The sequence below is a fragment of the Hipposideros armiger genome, unplaced genomic scaffold (assembly GCF_001890085.2).
Source record: "Hipposideros armiger isolate ML-2016 unplaced genomic scaffold, ASM189008v1 scaffold_31, whole genome shotgun sequence".
Taxonomy (NCBI): domain Eukaryota; kingdom Metazoa; phylum Chordata; class Mammalia; order Chiroptera; family Hipposideridae; genus Hipposideros; species Hipposideros armiger.
The window spans coordinates 2,249,640-2,267,056 of record NW_017731381.1 but is presented as its reverse complement, the minus strand read 5'-3'; the positions used below and the strand labels follow the sequence as shown (position 1 = coordinate 2,267,056).

The 17,417-nt window shown below is 37.6% G+C and overlaps 1 protein-coding gene across 1 annotated transcript in view; it reads left to right on the top strand.

Annotated features, from left to right (window-relative positions):
- PTPRT (protein tyrosine phosphatase receptor type T) overlaps positions 1-17,417 on the top strand; it is a 1,070,914-nt gene that overhangs the window by 858,767 nt on the left and 194,730 nt on the right. The window contains exon 13 of the mRNA XM_019636904.1: positions 17,118-17,154. Within this exon, the coding sequence (XP_019492449.1) occupies positions 17,118-17,154 (37 nt within the window). The remainder of the gene's footprint in view (positions 1-17,117; positions 17,155-17,417) is intronic.

The window sequence follows — 17,417 nt, the reverse complement described above, 5'->3', positions numbered from 1 at the left end:
TATAAAATCTTTAAAATATGACATAAGTATATATATATATATATATATATATATATATATATATATATATAGTGAAGTGTGGAGGTGCATGAAGGAAAGAACAGGCAAATCAATGGGTCCCCAGACTTTTTTAAACCACCGATCAATTTGAATAGGCTGTGGACAGGATGCAGGAGGAGGTAACCAGGGAGGAGAAATGGAACCAGTGACATCCGGTGTGTGCAGAGACACCAGCTGGCACACTGGATACACTGGGGAGAGATAGAAAGTAAGATTTCAGAGGAAGGCAAGGAACGTTGTACTTTCAGAAACAGACCTGGAGAACTGAGACAATTCTCCTGGAGCCTCTCCCTGGAGGCTGAATTTAGGTCAAGTTCCATCTTTTACATCATAGCTTCCAACTTTGCAGACTCAAACTCAGTTCATCAGGATACAGAGTTCAGAGGAGAGTCAAATAAACCAAACTTACAAGAAACTGATGGAAATAGTAGGTGACGATCTTTTAAAATCTCTTCTTCCCTCCAAAAACATCCCAAAGTCTTTCCTTTCTCAGAAGTCTGGGTTTCCCGAGACACCTCACCTTCTATATCCAATTATCACCAAGCCCTACTGTTTCTATAAACTAACTTCTCTCAAATCCATATATTGGGTTGTCGGAAAAGTCATGATGTATTTTTTTCTATGTTTTTTGTTGCAAAAATTTTTCTCATTTCAAGTGCCACCGTCCTAGTCCTGAACACCATCATCTCTTGCCTGAGAAACCTCAACAGCCTCTTAATTGGTCTCACCAGATCCACCCTTACTTGCCTCAAAACTATTCTCCAACCACAGCAAGTATAAATTGATATTATATGGATTTTCATTTAACAGACGAGCAAGCCAAAACTCAGTGAAGCCATAATTTACTGGAGTACATTCCAGAAGCAAGAGACCAAGCTGGATTTGAACTTGGATGTGTAAAAATGCCGTCAGGCAGTCCTGTGCAATAGTGCCGTGCTTCAGGCTGAGTCATAACAAAGTAGAATCTGCCCTGACTGAAACCAGCAAGAGCCTCTAAAAGAACCCAGATGCTCCCCACATCTACATTTTTCTCCTTTGCCCACCAGACGTGGCCAGCCTCAATCTTGAAACACCTGCTGGCCCTGCCGTTAACATCAACAAATAATGAGGATCTATACTAGTAACAATTATCATAATAAATTGAACTTTGATTACACCCGTCACCTGAGAGTTTCCAAGACTTTACAAACATCAATTAGTAAGTACGGTTCCAAGGATGGCTCACAGAGAGCAGGGATCATTAAGGTCAGGTAAGAGCTGTGCAGGGAGGCAGGCAGGGCAGCTCTGGCTTAGGTTGTTCTAGACCTGGGAGTCACTGGTCCCTGGTGGAAGGGCTCAGCCTCTCTCCATGAGGTTCAGAGGAACCACACATCTGACATCCCAATTAGGAAATGATTTGTATAGCTGTTCTGTTGCCTCAAAGTCCTAGTGCTGTGGAAAGGGAAGCATGAAATGTATTGTTTTGGAAGGGAGCTTTCCGATGGTGCAGTGCCCTTCTTTTGGCAGAAAAAGAAACTGAAGTCCAGAGTTGGGAAGTGATTTGCCCAAGGTCAGAGCGATGGCTTGAACTTAGTCTCCCACACCCTACCCACATTTGTTTACGCTGCAAAATTGTGCCATCATTGGCCATGCTCTCCTCTGTAAGGAGGCGATGATGGTGATGGTGATAATGATGATGGTGGTGATGGTGATGATGATGGTGGTGGTGGTGGTGGTGATGATGGTTATGGTGGTGGTGATGGTGGTGATGGTGGTGATGATGATGGTGGTGGTGGTGATGGTGGTGATGGTGGTGATGGTGATGATGATGGTNTGGTGGTGGTGGTGGTGGTGATGATGGTTATGGTGGTGGTGATGGTGGTGATGGTGGTGATGGTGATGGTGATGGTGGTGGTGATGGTGGTGGTGGTGGTGGTGGTGGTGGTGATGGTGGTGATGGTGATGATGATGGTTATGGTGGTGGTGGTGGTGATGGTGGTGGTGGTGGTGACGTGGTGGTGATGGTAAAAATCCAATAATCTTTTATTAAGGGATTGCTCTGAGTCAGTGAGAGGATACCCAAATAAGTAAGATATAATTCCTGCCCTCAGGCAACCCACAATGCAGTGGAAAAGACAGTTATGAAAACAAATGTGTACAATAAACTAACAGGAATGACATTGTTGGAATACTTAGTGTACAGCTGGAAGCCTGGAGGTGAAGGGGGTGAGGAGGTGCTTAGGAAAAGTCTCATAGAAAACAGTGACATTTGAGCTGAACATTGAAAGATAAGTATTTCCTATACAGATGATAGGGCAGAGGACACAGCATGTCCTGCAAAAGGAGCATCTGGGCAGAGACCAAAAGGTTGGCAATTCCATGATACATTTGGGGAGATTGGTGCAGGGATTTAGATAGGCCAGAGAGGCAGAGCAGATAATGAGGAGAAGGCCTTGCATGCTGTGCTTAAAAACCTGGAATTTCTTCTGTGGAATACAGGGAAAATGATCTTGTCAATAGTCCCACCATCAATTTATTATAACAATAAAACCATTCATGTATGCATCTTTGCATCTTTCAGGCACTTGGGCATTCAAATATTTGTTCAACCCAGTGAGATGTGCAGAGCATATTGCAACCATGCTTCAGTCAGCAGTTCTCAACCTGTGGGTCGCGACCCCTTTGGGGGTCGAATGACCCTTTCACAGGGGTCACCTAAGACCATCGGAAAACAAAAAGATATTTACACTACGATTCATAACAGTAGCAAAATTACAGTTATAGGGTAGCAACGAAAATAATTTTATGATTGGGGGTCACCACAGCATGAGGAACTGTATTAAGGGGTCGGCATTAGGAAGGTTGAGAACTGCTGCTTTAGATGAAGACAATGTAACTAAGAAAGATTAAGGAGTTTATCCAGGGAATGTACCCAAGGTGACTCAACCAATCAGAAACGAAACTAGAATTTGAATGTCTAACTTGATTCGTTTTCTATGGCATATGTAGTAAGTGCCAGGCTCCGTGCCATCAGTGAGAAGTATGGGCAAGTCTCTTGTTCTCGGGGTCTTTACATCTGCTGGGGAGCACGGAAAGGGACATTAGAAAATATACAAAAACGCGCAGGTCCTGAGGATGAAATAAATTCTGCACATTCGGGGATTAAAAACAAGATCAACACACCTAGAGCAGGAGAGAGGTAAGAAGCTAGTCAGAGGACAGCTCAGGCAGGGCAGTGAGGGTTCAGGGAAGGAGATGGGGGGGGGGGGTTAGGCTTCGTCCACTGGGAATCCACTGGAGAGCTTTAAATGGGGAGTCATGGTGTCTAACTTAGGTAATTAAAAGATTATCTGGTTCACTAGGGGGGCATTAATCACCAGGGTCAAGAAAGGCTGTAGATAAATGGACCAGAAACAGTAGCAGTCATCCAGGCCAGAGATGGTGGCAGCTTAGACGAAGGTGGTGACAGCTGAGGTCAGAAGAGTATGATGCATTCAGTATACAGAAAAACATGTATGTTCTCTCCCTTTAAAAGCACGATGCTATGGAAATTTTCAAAGATGTACAAAAATAAAGAGGGTAATAGACTCATGTCTCTGTTGCCCATTACTCAGCTTCAACAATGATGTCAACCCATGGCCAACCTCCACTCCTCCCTCCCCCACCTCACCCACTCTGCTCCGCCACATAGTTTTAACTTCTTATTTCAAGGTAATCTCAATCTTCCAGAAAAGCGTCAAGAATAGTATAAAGAGTTTCATAAGCTTCCCACCCCAGTTCCCTAACTGCTTACAGTTCACCATGTTCACTCACTGTCTGTCTCTTCCTCCTCTCCCTGCCCCCCATCTGTCTTTATTTGTCTATCCATCCGTCAATCGATCAATCACCTTTTCACACCTAAACATGTCAGTGTGCATTTCCCATACAATACAATACAAGTGCTAGGAAATGAATGTTGATGTAATACAGTTAGCCCCAATTTGGCCAATTGTGTCAGTCATGTCCTTTATATTATTATGTTTTCAGTTTGGTCCAGGGTCCCGTGTTGCATTTAGTTGTCATGTCTCTTTAGAGTCCTTATATCTCCATCTTTCCTTGGCTCTCATGACCTAAACTCTTGAAAATTACAGGCCAGTTATTTTGTAGAATGTCATCTCCTGTTGGGTTTTTCTGAGGTTTGCTAATAAATAGATTCAGGTTTTGCCTTTTGGGGCAGGAATACCACAAAAGTGATGCCAAGTTCTCAGTGGATCATATCAGGAGGCACATGATATCTATTAATATGTGTCTCATTACTGGTGTTGATAACTTGTATCAGCTAAAGTGTGGCCCGCCTAGCTTTTCTCTGCTATAAAGCTACCATTTCTTTTTAATCTGTGTTATTGTGTAAGGATATATTTCTAGACTATGTAAACGTCCTGTTCTTCATCAAGCTTTCATCCTTTAGTTTTCGCATTTCTTGATGATTCTTGTCTCAATCAGTTCTTTGTAAGATGTTTGCCAAATGGTGATTTTCTGATTCCATCATTCCCTCTAACGTGCGTCAGCTGTTATTGTGGGGATGCGTTCTCCTGTCTTTCTCCCACCTGTAAGCTACTCATTTATTTCTATTAGTAAAAACTCATAGAGTCTTATGTTATCCAGTAGGTTATAAACCATTGCTGTCATTATTTATTTTTATGCTCAGATGGTCCCAGTCTTAGTCAGTGGGAGCCCCTTCCAAGTGGTTCCTATGTCCTTATTTTTTTCTCTCTTTTTTGAATGTTTTGCCAACTTTTAATCACATAAAACCACACACATATCTTTTGATTTTTGAATATATATATATATATATATATATATATATATTCAAAGTGGAAGAATGGAATATTTTTTCTTTAACAGGTTGTTAACTTGATCTAGCAATTTAAATATTTAAATAAACAGTATGTGGAGGGCCGGCCAAGTGGCTCAGTTGGTTAAGAGCTCGCTCAAGAGTTTGAGCTCTGAGCAACAGCAGTTTGAGTCCCAGCCCAAGCTGAGCAGCTGCTGAGCTGCCAACAGGTAGCAGGATGGCTCAGCTAAAAAAACAAACAAAACCCCCCCCCCAAAACAACAAAAAAAACAGTATGTGGCTTCCATTTGTCCCTCTGCCCAGGCCCTGCAAACATAGGGAGTGGGTCTTCAAAGAAGTGCCTATGTCCTTCTGATATGTCCATCAGCTCTGGAGAATTTATTTTGTGCTTTTTCTACCCAAACCCCATAGTGGAGAATGGTGCTTAGAAACCGAGACCTGGGAACTAGTGGGTGCCATTGCTTGTAGGTTCTCTCAGTGGGCGTAACCACAAGATATGCATATATCTGTACCTTCATCTTTGTATCTATCTATATCTCTATCATCTATCTATTATCTATCTTTCTATTAAAAATCAAGAGTTCATAATGATGCCTCCAATTCCAATCCAACATCACAGGATTTATTAGTTTTTACCCTCCTCCCCCACCTATATGTTAACTTGCTTCTCTGACAGTGAAAAGCTTGTCTTTTATTATTCATAATACTTTTACTTATTTGTTCAACCCTAAAATACCCAGAAAGTATTTTCAGAATGACTAGCCTACACCACTTTGTAAAACAAACCCATTAACCAGGGTTTAACATGTGCTTGTAGTTTTTTTTTCTCTTTAGTCTGAGGCTATATAAAACATTGTGTTTAACAGTTATTTGATTTAGTTCTTTTTTTTCCCGGGGGGTATGGTTATTATACTTATTGGAAATACAGTTTGGTTTATTCGTTTCTCTTTGTTTATAATTTTAGGTTCACTTCCCACATGTTTATTGATTTTTTTTGATATGTAAAACATTATAACATGGTTCCAAAAGCCTAAGCTGTACACAAAAAATGCAAACAAAAAAGTACATACCATTTATTTGACCCCATTCCCATCATTCCCTGTGGAAACACTGTCAGTAGTTTTTCAATTTTTGTTTGTTTTGGTTTTTTTTCAAAATTAAGGGGTTCATGTGTATTTTACTTCCCCTTCTCCTTATAGAAAAAATAACATATTATAGATACCTAAAAATTACTTTTTATTAGTTCATAGAGGTCTTCCTCATTCTTTTCTTATAGCTCCATAGCATTCCATTATGTAGACATATCTTAATTTATTCAGTCACTCTCACATGTGGACATATAGATTATTTTCAATATTTTTATTTTTTTATTGTAGAAGGCAACTTTATTGAGAAGTATTTTAACATTAAATTTTTTTAATTTTACATTTACTTTTATTTGCATTTCCTATGAAAACATATTCAAATTTTTATATTTTGAAATGGCATAATTTTATTTTTTCATGTCCATAAAATCACTAAATAAGTTTTCTATATTTTTCTATCACAAACATTTATGCAATAAAGGAATGTGTCAGAGTACATTCCTAGAATGGTTGGATCAAAAAGTGGACAAATATGTAGTTTTCATAGATATTTCTGAATTCCCTTTCTTAAGGATTGACTCAATTTGCATTCCCTCCAATAATATTTTAGACTATCTGTTTCTCCACAGCCTCACCAACAGTTTGTGTGGTCTAACTTTAATATTTGGCAAAGTTACACATAAATTGTATCTCAATATTGTTATAATTTCTGTTCTCTTATTAAAAATGAAGTTGACATCTTGCCATATATTTAGGAGACTTTTTATATAACTTTTGAATTACATGTGTATGTCTTTTGCCCAATTATCAGGATTTTTACATTTTTTTCCTCAATTTTTAAAAGCATATATCAAGGATTTAACCCTTTATCTGTGAGATATGTTACAAGTTTTTAGACTTTGCTTATAGTGTTTTTGCCACATCAAACAGAAAATGTAGTTGAATGCTTCAATTTTATTTTTATTGCATACAGATGTGAGTCACAGTGAAAAAGGCTTTTCTTACACCAAAGTTATAAAGAAATTCACCAATGTTTGCTTCTAGAATGTGAATAGTTTAATTTTTTTACATTTAAGCGTCTCATGTTTATTTTTGTATATGATGTAAAATATGTATCAAATAATATCCTTTTTTCCCAAATGTCTATTTAGTTGTCTTAGCAACATTTTTTAAAAGTTCATCTTTGCCCCCCAAATTTGAGATGCTTCTTTTCTCATATTTTAAATTTCCATATGTTCGTGAGTCTGTTTCTGGGTTTTGCATTCTATTCAACCAGCCTGTTTGTCTATTTATGCAACAGTGCCACACTTACAGTTATAGAGGCTCTATGCTTTAATACCTGATAGGACAAGTCCCTCCACCTGGGTTTTCTTTCAGTTGCGTGTGCTAGTTGCATGTTCGTTTTTCATATAAACTTTAGTGTCAACTTGTCCAGCCCCATAAAAAAGCCTATTACTAATTTTACTGGGATTGCACTCAATTTATACACTAGAGAACTGACATCTTTAAGAAATTGAATTACCCTAGCTGAGAACAGAGGATGTCTTTCTGTTTGTTCAAGTCGACTTTTGTGTCTTTCAGGGTGTTGTCAAGTTCTCTTCATATAGGTTTTGCACTTCTTGCTAAGTTTAGTACCAAGTATTTAACCCGTGTTGCCATTGTACATGGCATGATGCACTGCCATGATGTCCTCTGACTGATTATTGGTTGTATGTATGGCTACTCTTCACTTTGCATATGAATTTTATATCCTGCTACCATGTATCATTGATTCTCTGAGGATTTTCAGATATATTGTTAAATCATCTGCAAACACATATAGTGTAAAGTTTATTTTCCCATTTGTATGCCTCTGATTTCTTGTATCCAATTGGACTGGCTGATACTTAGAGTACAATGTAAAGGAGTAGTGGAGATAGAGGATATCCTACTCTCGGTGCTGATCTTAGTGGCATTGCCTTTGCTAGATCCCTGTTCTGTAAGATGCTGGTTTTAGGACTACGATAAATGTTTATCATATTATGAAAGTATTCATCAATTCCTTTTTTCTTGAGTGTTGTCTAAAATCAGGTATGAGTGTTAAATTGTGTCAAATGCTTTTCCTGTGTTAATAGAGCTAATATGTTCTCCTGTGAGCTATTAATATGATATATGAATAGATTTCTTAACATTGAGCCAACCTTCCATGTCTGAAATACATTCCATTTTATCATGGCATTTTAATTATTTTTTTTTTAAGATTTTTATTGGGGAATTGGGGAGATGGGAACAGTGCTGGGGAATTGGGGAAAGGGAAACAGACAAGTTGCTGTCGTTTTGTTCTTCAGTCTAGTTGTGGAGAACGTTGCCTCACTGGCCCAAGTTGGCACCATCATTGCGCTCTCCCGGGCGAGGCAGATCAGTCGCCGGCTTCTGGACGGCCGCTCACTGCGGCTGCTGGCTGCTCACGCTGGCTGCTGGCTACACACGGTAGCCCATGGCAACCCACTGCCATAGGGGCTGCAGCCCACGCCGTCGCCGGAGACTCATGGCAGCCCAGCTCCAGGTTGAGCTGTTGTTCAGCATCTTAGCTGTGGAGGGCAGTGTCACTGGCCCTCATATGTGGGATCCGAACTGGGGCCTTCTGGCGTTCCAAGCCAGTTCTTAACCATCGCGCCACTCGGCCGGCCCGGCATTTTAATTTTCTTAATGTAACATTAGATTCTGTTCACTATCATTATTTAACAGTTTTACACATTAAAAAGTAAAATTGATCTATGATTCCTCAACACCCCCACTTTTATTTTTTGGTATTGCCTTTACTAAGTTTAGTTGTCAACGTTATGCGGATTTCACAGAAAAATGAGAAAGCTTTTCTTCATTTTCCATGCTGTAGGGCAATTTATGTTAGTACTATCTTATCTTTAAAGTCAGGTAGAAATTTTCTACGAAGACTTCAAGCATGGTGGGTTGTTTCGTTACTGTTGTTGTTTTAATAGGGTAGTTCCTTAATATCTTCCTCTATGTCTTCAATGGAATTAGGTCTGTTTAAGTTTATATTCTTAATAGAATCCATTTTTATAAGCTATATTTTCCTAGAACATTATCAATTCCATTTAGCATTTCAAAATTATTTTCAAAGATCTGAAAACTATAAGTGTCATCTTTTTTTAAATTTCTTCTTTTTCAATGGTTATTTCCCCCTTGTCATTTTTTATATTGGTGCTTCCTTTCTTTTACCTTTTTTCTATTATTTTTATCTTCTCGACTTAAATAAGTTCTGCTTTTGCTTTTATTATTCCCTTTTGTGTGTGTGTTTTTTGGATCATTTATTTTTTAACCTTTTCTAGATTTTTGTGCTGGAAATTCAGTTCATTTTTTTCATTCTTTCATTTTACTGGTATACTTTCATCTAATAACTGCTTTAAATGTTTTTCATAGATTCTGGTATGTAGTTTTTATTATATTTTGTTTTAAAATATTTAAATTTTTGTTTATAACTTCTTTCACACAGGAGTTGGTCAAAACAATTATTTTGTAAATTTCCAGGTGAAAAAATCCGTTTGGTTTTTTAATACTCTTAATAATTTCTTGTTTGATTACATTGTAATCATATATTTCTTGTAATATTTTTACTTTATGGGACATAGCAATGCTTTCTTAATTAACTAAAATGTGATCAATTTTTGTAAATGTTTCATAAGCTCATAAGCAGGTTTTTCTCTATTACCAGCTTATAGGGCTTGATATCACTATCTGCTTAATTATTTTAGCACTTCTATATCCTTCCTATTTTTTTGCCACTTGATTTGTCTTATACTGACAGTACCCTCCTATTATTTTTTTATCTACTTCAGTTTCTACTTTATAAAGGTGATTATTGTGGGTTTTGGTTCATAGATATTCAAAGCTGTTATATTTCTTGTTAATTGTGGGTGTGAGCATTAAAAAGCGTCTTTGTTATGTTTAATGCTTTTGAAATTGCATTTTACTCTGTCTGATATCAGGTTGACTACTGCTTTTTCTTACCATTTGACATTTCTAGATTCTTCCATTCCTTTACTGATGCTTTTCTGAATTACTCTGTTTTAAGTGTGATCTTTATATAGAGCAGAAAGTGAGGCCTTGCTTCATGAGATAGTTTGAAGTCTTTTTCATTTAATTATATGAGTTAAACCCATTCACATTTGTTAACATGACTGATATGTTTGGTCTCAGCTCCGTCATATGTTCTTTACATCATAATTTTTTATATTAATTTTGTAATACTTGCTGAGGTGTTTTCCTTTCTCTTTTAAAATTTCTGTTGTTATTTAGAAAGTTTTGTATTTTTGTTCTAATAGTTATCTTTGTTCTTATACTTTTTAATATCTTTAATCCTCTCTTTCTTTATTTAACCTTTTCCCATCTGGTTTGTCAGCTTTTCCCCAGCATTATCGAGGTATAATTAACAAATAAAAATTATATATTTTTAAGCTATACAATGTGCTGTTTTGATATACATATACATTGTGAAATGATGACCATGATCCTGCTAATTAATATATCTACAGAGTGGCCCATAAGTCACTTTCCCATTTAAAAGTTTAATAATTGTGCTTGTCATTAATTTTTTTAAATTTTTGTTTCAGATTTTAAAAGTTTGTTCCTTGGAAATTTATTATGGAAAAATACACGATGGAGCAACGCGTAAAAATTGTCAAATTTTGTGTCGAAAATCAGCGTTCCATTGTTTCAACTTAGAGAGCATATATGTGTTATTTCCAATGGGGGTTATTTACGTGACATCATTTTTCATAAATAGCATTTAAAAAATCCCATTTTTGTACTTAACATTATTAAAAACAATAAATTAATTAACAAACAAAAGTTTTATTCAGTTTTTAAAGGAGAAAGTGACTTATGGGCCACCCTGTATGTAGTTATCACATAGTTTTCATTGTGTGTGGTAAGAACACTTAGGATATATTCTCTTAGCAGCTTTCAAGCATAACACACAGTATTACACAGATCTCCAGAACTGATTCATCCTGCATGACTCTTTGACCAGCATCTGCCCGTTTCTTCTACCCTCCAGCCTCTGACAACCACCATTCTACTCTCTAGTTTTATGAGTTCAAATGTTTTAGGTTCCACGTATAAGTGAGATCATGCATTATTTGTTTTCTGAGTATGACTTATTTCACTTAGCATAATATCCTCCAGGTTCACCCATGTTGTTGCAAAAGGCAGGATATCCCTCTTTTTTCAAGGCTCAATAATAGTCTATTGTCTATGTATACATCACATTTTCTTCCCCCTGCTGCTAGCTGCCCCAGACTATTCAGCCATGCTGATTCCCTCAGGGTTCGGTTGGCACAAGAATGAGTGCGCCTCTTGGGCAGCATCTTGCATAGCTGGGGAAGCCAGGCAATCATTATACTCTCACTTTTCCCCAGGGGAGAAATCTTGAGCTGAGAGGGGGGGTCTCTCTTGGCACTGAGCTGTGCCACACGGGGGACTGGTGACATGAGCAAATTGAAACTATTCAGTGCACCTATTCTTAGACTTTTTGCTCGAGCCAGGTGCTGGGATTCTCACTGCTGGACTTCTGAGCTCCCACAAAAGTGCTCTAATCCATGGGTGGTTATCAAAATTATGTTTCTTTCGGAAGTACTGAAAACCCTTATTCTGCCATCTTGCAAACGTCATTGGTTTGTCAGTTTTTGATGGCATCCATTGATTTTCGCCTATTGCCTATACACCAATCAATGAACTTACTCTCCTCTTTCCCCATTTCTCCTCTTTATCATTGTTACTTGCATTATTTCTATATCATCAGAAGTTAGAACATGTATATATTCTGCTTTCAACCATGTCCCCGCCTTATTTTAGCCTTAGATTTACAATTAAAACTATTAAATGCTTGCCATCAGTCCTTTTGCTGAAATTTCCTCAGTTATTTCTTTGTTAAACGGAGCTTATCCAACTCGGGTGTATTCTTCAAGAAAGACTCATCAGTACAGCATTCTCTGAGTTATTGAATGTTGATAGTTATTTTTCTATAGCTTTGATGTTTGAAAGACACTTGGCTAGCTATAAAATCCTGGGTTCATAATTTCTTTCTTTGAGTTTCCTGAAAAGGCTAACTCATATTTCCTGGCTTTATATGTTGCTTTGGAGACATCTCATGACAGCCTAATTCTCTTGCCCTTATTATTTATTTGATCTTCTTGCCTGGAGGCCTTAAGAACTTTTTCTTTAATTAAACAATTTTACTAGGGTCTTAGAATTGATCTTTCAGGTTTTTAGGTCCTTTCAATATGTAGGCTCAGATTGTCTTGTGATTCCAGAAATTTTCCTTGGATTGTTTTTATAAATCTTTCCCTATCCAATTGTTTGATCTGTTCTCTTAGGGATTTCAAGTATCGTATATTGGATCTCCTTTGTCTTCCTTTATGTCACTTTTTTCACGGACCCTTCTTACCTTTCCTTTTATCTTATATTCATTCTCTTGATTATTTTCTCTTTCTTCAGTGCTCTGTATAAAATTTCCTTTGGACACCATACAATGTAAACTTCGTTTCCAAAGTGCCTTGTTTTTCTTTTCTTCCTGAGTTCAACCCGCCTTTTTTTTGCTGATTTTTTTATACATTTCAGTTTTTAATCCTTGCATGGCTTACTCATAGTTGTTGAGAGAATTGAATTCAATTTGGAGTATTTCTTACAGTTCTGTCGGTGATTGTTATTTCGAGAGGGTGGGTTTTATCAGTTGGGGTGTTTTGATTTTTATTTTGTTTTCTTCACATAGTTGCTTTTTTGGTTCCTTCCGTTTATTCATTTTATAAATTTAATGTGGCTTACAATTTCCCTAGTTCATTATACACCTCTACAGGTGAAATATACCTATGTGCCGACTTACAAGTCTGGAGTGGGATGTGGGAAGTGGGTGAGGTTAAAATGATGGGGAGATGAAGTCGTATTGTGTTATGGAGATAGGACAGAAAATACAAAATGTTTCTCCTTTTCCCAAAGCCTTATATAATCTAAGCGCAAAGAAAGTACTCATTTCCTGTTTATTGAACTGTTTGGGGACTTCGGGCATGTGTACACTGGCCAGACTTCCCATATGATACGAGGCAGAATTTCAAGCATGTTCCTGACTTGATGGCTAACAGTTCAGTCACCAGAAGGTCAAGAGAGTGACTTGAGACTTTGTTATTCTGTACCCGTTTCTAACTAACAAAGACAAATTGGTTATGGAATTAAAGGTGTCAGAAACTTGAGAGAAAGTGTATACCTGTCAGTGTCACATTTGTGAGAGCCAGGGAGAGCTCAGCACAGTCACACATGCACTCTACACTATGGAAAACAGATTTTAATAGATGTGGGGTGGAGGAGATGGTGTTAGGAAATGGCTTAATTTCATGCATCAACTGAGGAAGGGAAGATGGTTCTAAGGAGAATTAGAAAGTCTTCACAAATGACCCAAAGAGAAAGAGAAAGCAATAGAATAAGCCAATGCAGTTACCCAAGATTCTCTTTGATGTTAAACATTTTAAAAAGAATATTCCCATGGAAGCCAGGTTAGTGATTTACAGGGAGGATGAAGGCGACTTCTGAGGTTCTGAGAGTATTGGGTATTTTGATCAGGGTGCTAGTCACAGGTGTGTGTTTCCATTGTGAAAAGTTGAACGAGGGATATGTTAGTTTATTATACTTGTCTACCTATATGTTATACTTCAAATTAATTGTACCACTGTTTTTAAGATTTAGTATATTTCCTTCAGGGCTTATTTTTTTAAATGCTTAGATTTACATGTTAGTTGTATTAAAAAATTGTACTTTGCTTTATTCATTTATCTTCTTATGCATACTATTCCATGTTATTATATGGCCCTCATAATGATTTCTGTTAACAGCCTTGTAATATTCCACTGTGATAGACAGACCACAATTTTCTTTATTGTGCCTGTAGGGCTAGATATATATGTTGCTCTTCACTGTCATATTTATTAAAAACACTGGAACCAACATCTTTGAATATAAAGGTTTTTCTACATTTAAGGATATTCCCTGAGAATAGATTCTTAGATGTAACAAGATTAGATTGACTGTCTTTAAAGTCCAGATACCTATTTATAAATTATGCCCAACAGTGCTGGCCTCATCAAGCCCTTGCCCACTGCTATATTCGATAGTCATGTGCAGAATTGGTGTGTTTCCTAATATAGTGTTTGCAAAATCTTTTTTCTTTGTATTAACATACAGTTAGAGATCCTTCTGACCATCTCTAGTCTCTTGGCGCCTCTCCTATTCTATGCAATTTCTCAGTGATGATCATTGTGGTGCTCTTGGAGGTCATGCTTTCTTTAATCATCTTAGGCTTCAGATCACTGATGCTTTAAACCAAAGAACAAAAATGGAAGCCAATGGGTGTGAAGAACTTTGCTCTTTCTCCAAACATGAAAACAAAACAAAAACTAGTTTGCTTGCTTTTATCACCATTTTAAAGTTTTAACTCATTTGTGGCCTAAGTTTTTTGTTTTTTGTTTCATTTTGTTTTTGTTTTTGCATCACATTTAGAGAGTTCTTTATATTTCTTCATGTTTCTCAGTCATTTTTCCTTCTTTCCATCTTCTGAATAGTTCTTTAAAAAAAATACCTTTTCCTTGAAATATAGCATACTTCAAATATATAAACACCTCAAATGAATACTTCATATATTTGAACTGTAATGTGTCATTTTTTAAACATTTCTGCAGTTTCCATTTTATGAAATATAACAATTATTTATTTGAAAAAGGAACATTTTTGGCATAAAAAGTAGAAAGAAAAGGAAACACTTGTTCCAAAGAATAAGTCATGTAAACCCAACCTTCTTTCTTTAAGAGAGTTCTTGGGCTGATAGATTAGGGAAATGAATAGACAAAGTGTCAGTACCTGAAGTGAATTTGACCCTATTCTCAAGCTGTTTTTGTGGAAAAATATAGGTAGCACCTGAGTGTATAAGCAGTTGAGGAGATGTGTAACTAGTTAGATGAACCAACCAAAGATTCTCATGAACAGAGATGAATGCCAGCCTGGAAAAAGGATCCGAGTACATGCCACGGAGCTCTGCCATTGACATTTTCCAGGTTACTTCTTATAGTCATTATCTGGATGATGTGCGAGAAAAATTATATCCAAAAACTTGCAGGTGGTGGGGAATATGATGATAGGCTGTAGTAATCGGAGGAATCAAAGCAGATGGAAATCAACAGTGGTATGTATGTCTCCATAGTTGGGTCCCAGGAATACAACCACATTTATATATGGAGAAGTGGGCAGATTTTTTTTTTTGATGGAAGGTCGATGACACATTTATTGTGATCAGTGAAAACCTGGGATGTCGGCTATGTTAATAATAGTCCAGTATAAGTAAGGAAAATAGAAAATAGCGATGACCTAAGTAATCATGTATTGACAGGACCACATGTAGACAGTTGCTTCATGTTCTAGTCCCTTCTCATTTAGAAGGACAACTGAAGAATGTCCTAGGATGAGTAGCTAGGATAGTTCAAAGGCCTTGAAACTCGTATCATATGAGGAATTGTTGAAGAATAAGAATGTTGATGGACCTGAAAACCATCTTCCAATATCCAGACATCTTTCCTACACAAGCAAGGGCAGACTTTCTGTGGTCTGAGGAACAGAATCAAGACCACTGGGGAGTCATACTTGGGTTTAATAGAAGTGACAATTTCTGGCATTCAGAGAAGTTCATACGTAAAATTGACTCTGCTGTAGATACTACCATTTATTCTCTACTTCCGAATGTATGGAGGTTCCATTTCCTCACCCCCCCTCACCCCCATGTTAGGCATGGTCATATGACTGGTTCTAGCCAATGAAACCGGAGTCAAAGAAAACGTGTTGCTTCTGAGACAGAGCATGTATTGGGTTATCGGAAAAGTCATGACGTATTTTTTTCTATGTTTTTCATTGCAAAAATGCATCATGACTTTTCCAACAACCCAATAAGTTAAGACTCTTCAGCATTCTTTCTCCTGCCACAGTAAACACTGAAGCCTTGTGTTAAAATGGAAGTACCAACCTTGGTCTATGAGTGACTACAATGACAAGAGTCTCCCCCAACCACCACACTACACCTGCCCCCAGACCCAGCCACGCACCTACATTAGGCATGTAGTTTGGACCACTGAAGTTTGTGGGTTTTATTACCTTTGCATAACCCTTTCTATCCTAACGTAAGTACCTTCAAGATGCAATAGTTCCTCCTGAGTGAGCATTAGCAAGACAACCACTGGATTCTTCAGACTCACCTGTATTGCATTCTTGGCCTTTTATTTTTGTTGCTACACTACAAATTCAGACTACTGCTAGGGGCATAACTTAGTCATCTGGAATTTTCATCTTGTTCCGGGACCTCCTAGGAGATGACCCCAATAAAATAGGCTAAGCTGATTCTCTTCCCAAGCACACTCTTCTGTAACTCAACCGCATGGCCCAGCAACACTGCTAATGTATGGTTCCCGTCCACTTGGGAAAGAGCCAGCAATAAATAGGTAGTTCACTCAACAAAGCTTTGATCGCCACACAAACATACACATGCAACATTATCCACGAAAACTGTGAGGTCTACTAGAGATCTCAGAGCCAGAGTGACTTTTGAACATGAACTTTGCAATTTGATTCTTGCACATTCATATTGACTGGTCTATTGCCAAGTGTCTGTGTCAGCCAGTACATATAGATGCATTGTTTGCCTATAACAAAGTTTCCCAAGGAAGCTTTTGGTACCACTTACTAATCCATGGGCTCTCTCAGGAACCCATGCAACTGACGGAAGCACACTGCATACCAAAATGGACCCACTTCATGTTATTGCTAAAGCGGTTCTGTGCTGGACAGTATCTGATATGTTTATGAGGTGGTTCTGTCTGGGGAAGAAGCTTATGAGGTGATGGGAGCCAGGAAGTGAGAGGACTGAAGCATGTACCTCGCCTCAAAAGAAATGAAGAAATAGAATTAAAAGGTGATTCTAATGGCGGAAAAATTGAAAAGGACAAGTTTAAAATTATAATTAAAAATACACATGCATACCTATAGATACAAACATATATGTATATATTTTTTTCTTTATGTAACAAACCAAACCCACAACTAATTAACTGGAGCTTCACTTTTGTTGTTCACAGGAGACCAAAATCAACTGTGTTCGTCTGGCTACGAAAGGTATGTTGGCATGTTCTTGTCTGTCTTCAGCCATTCTTTAGCTGTTTAAGTATTTCTCCCTCTAGCCACACAGAGCGATTTAGGCAACAGTGACTTAAAATAACAAGAAAGAATTGTTATTTTCATTGGGGTCATTTGTATCTAGGTGTTAATATATACCCAGTTGTGTACATATTAATAACACAGTGCCTAAAGCATAGTAAGAGCTCAAAACATAATTGTTGAATCAATGGATGGATGGATGGATGGGTGGATGGATGGAT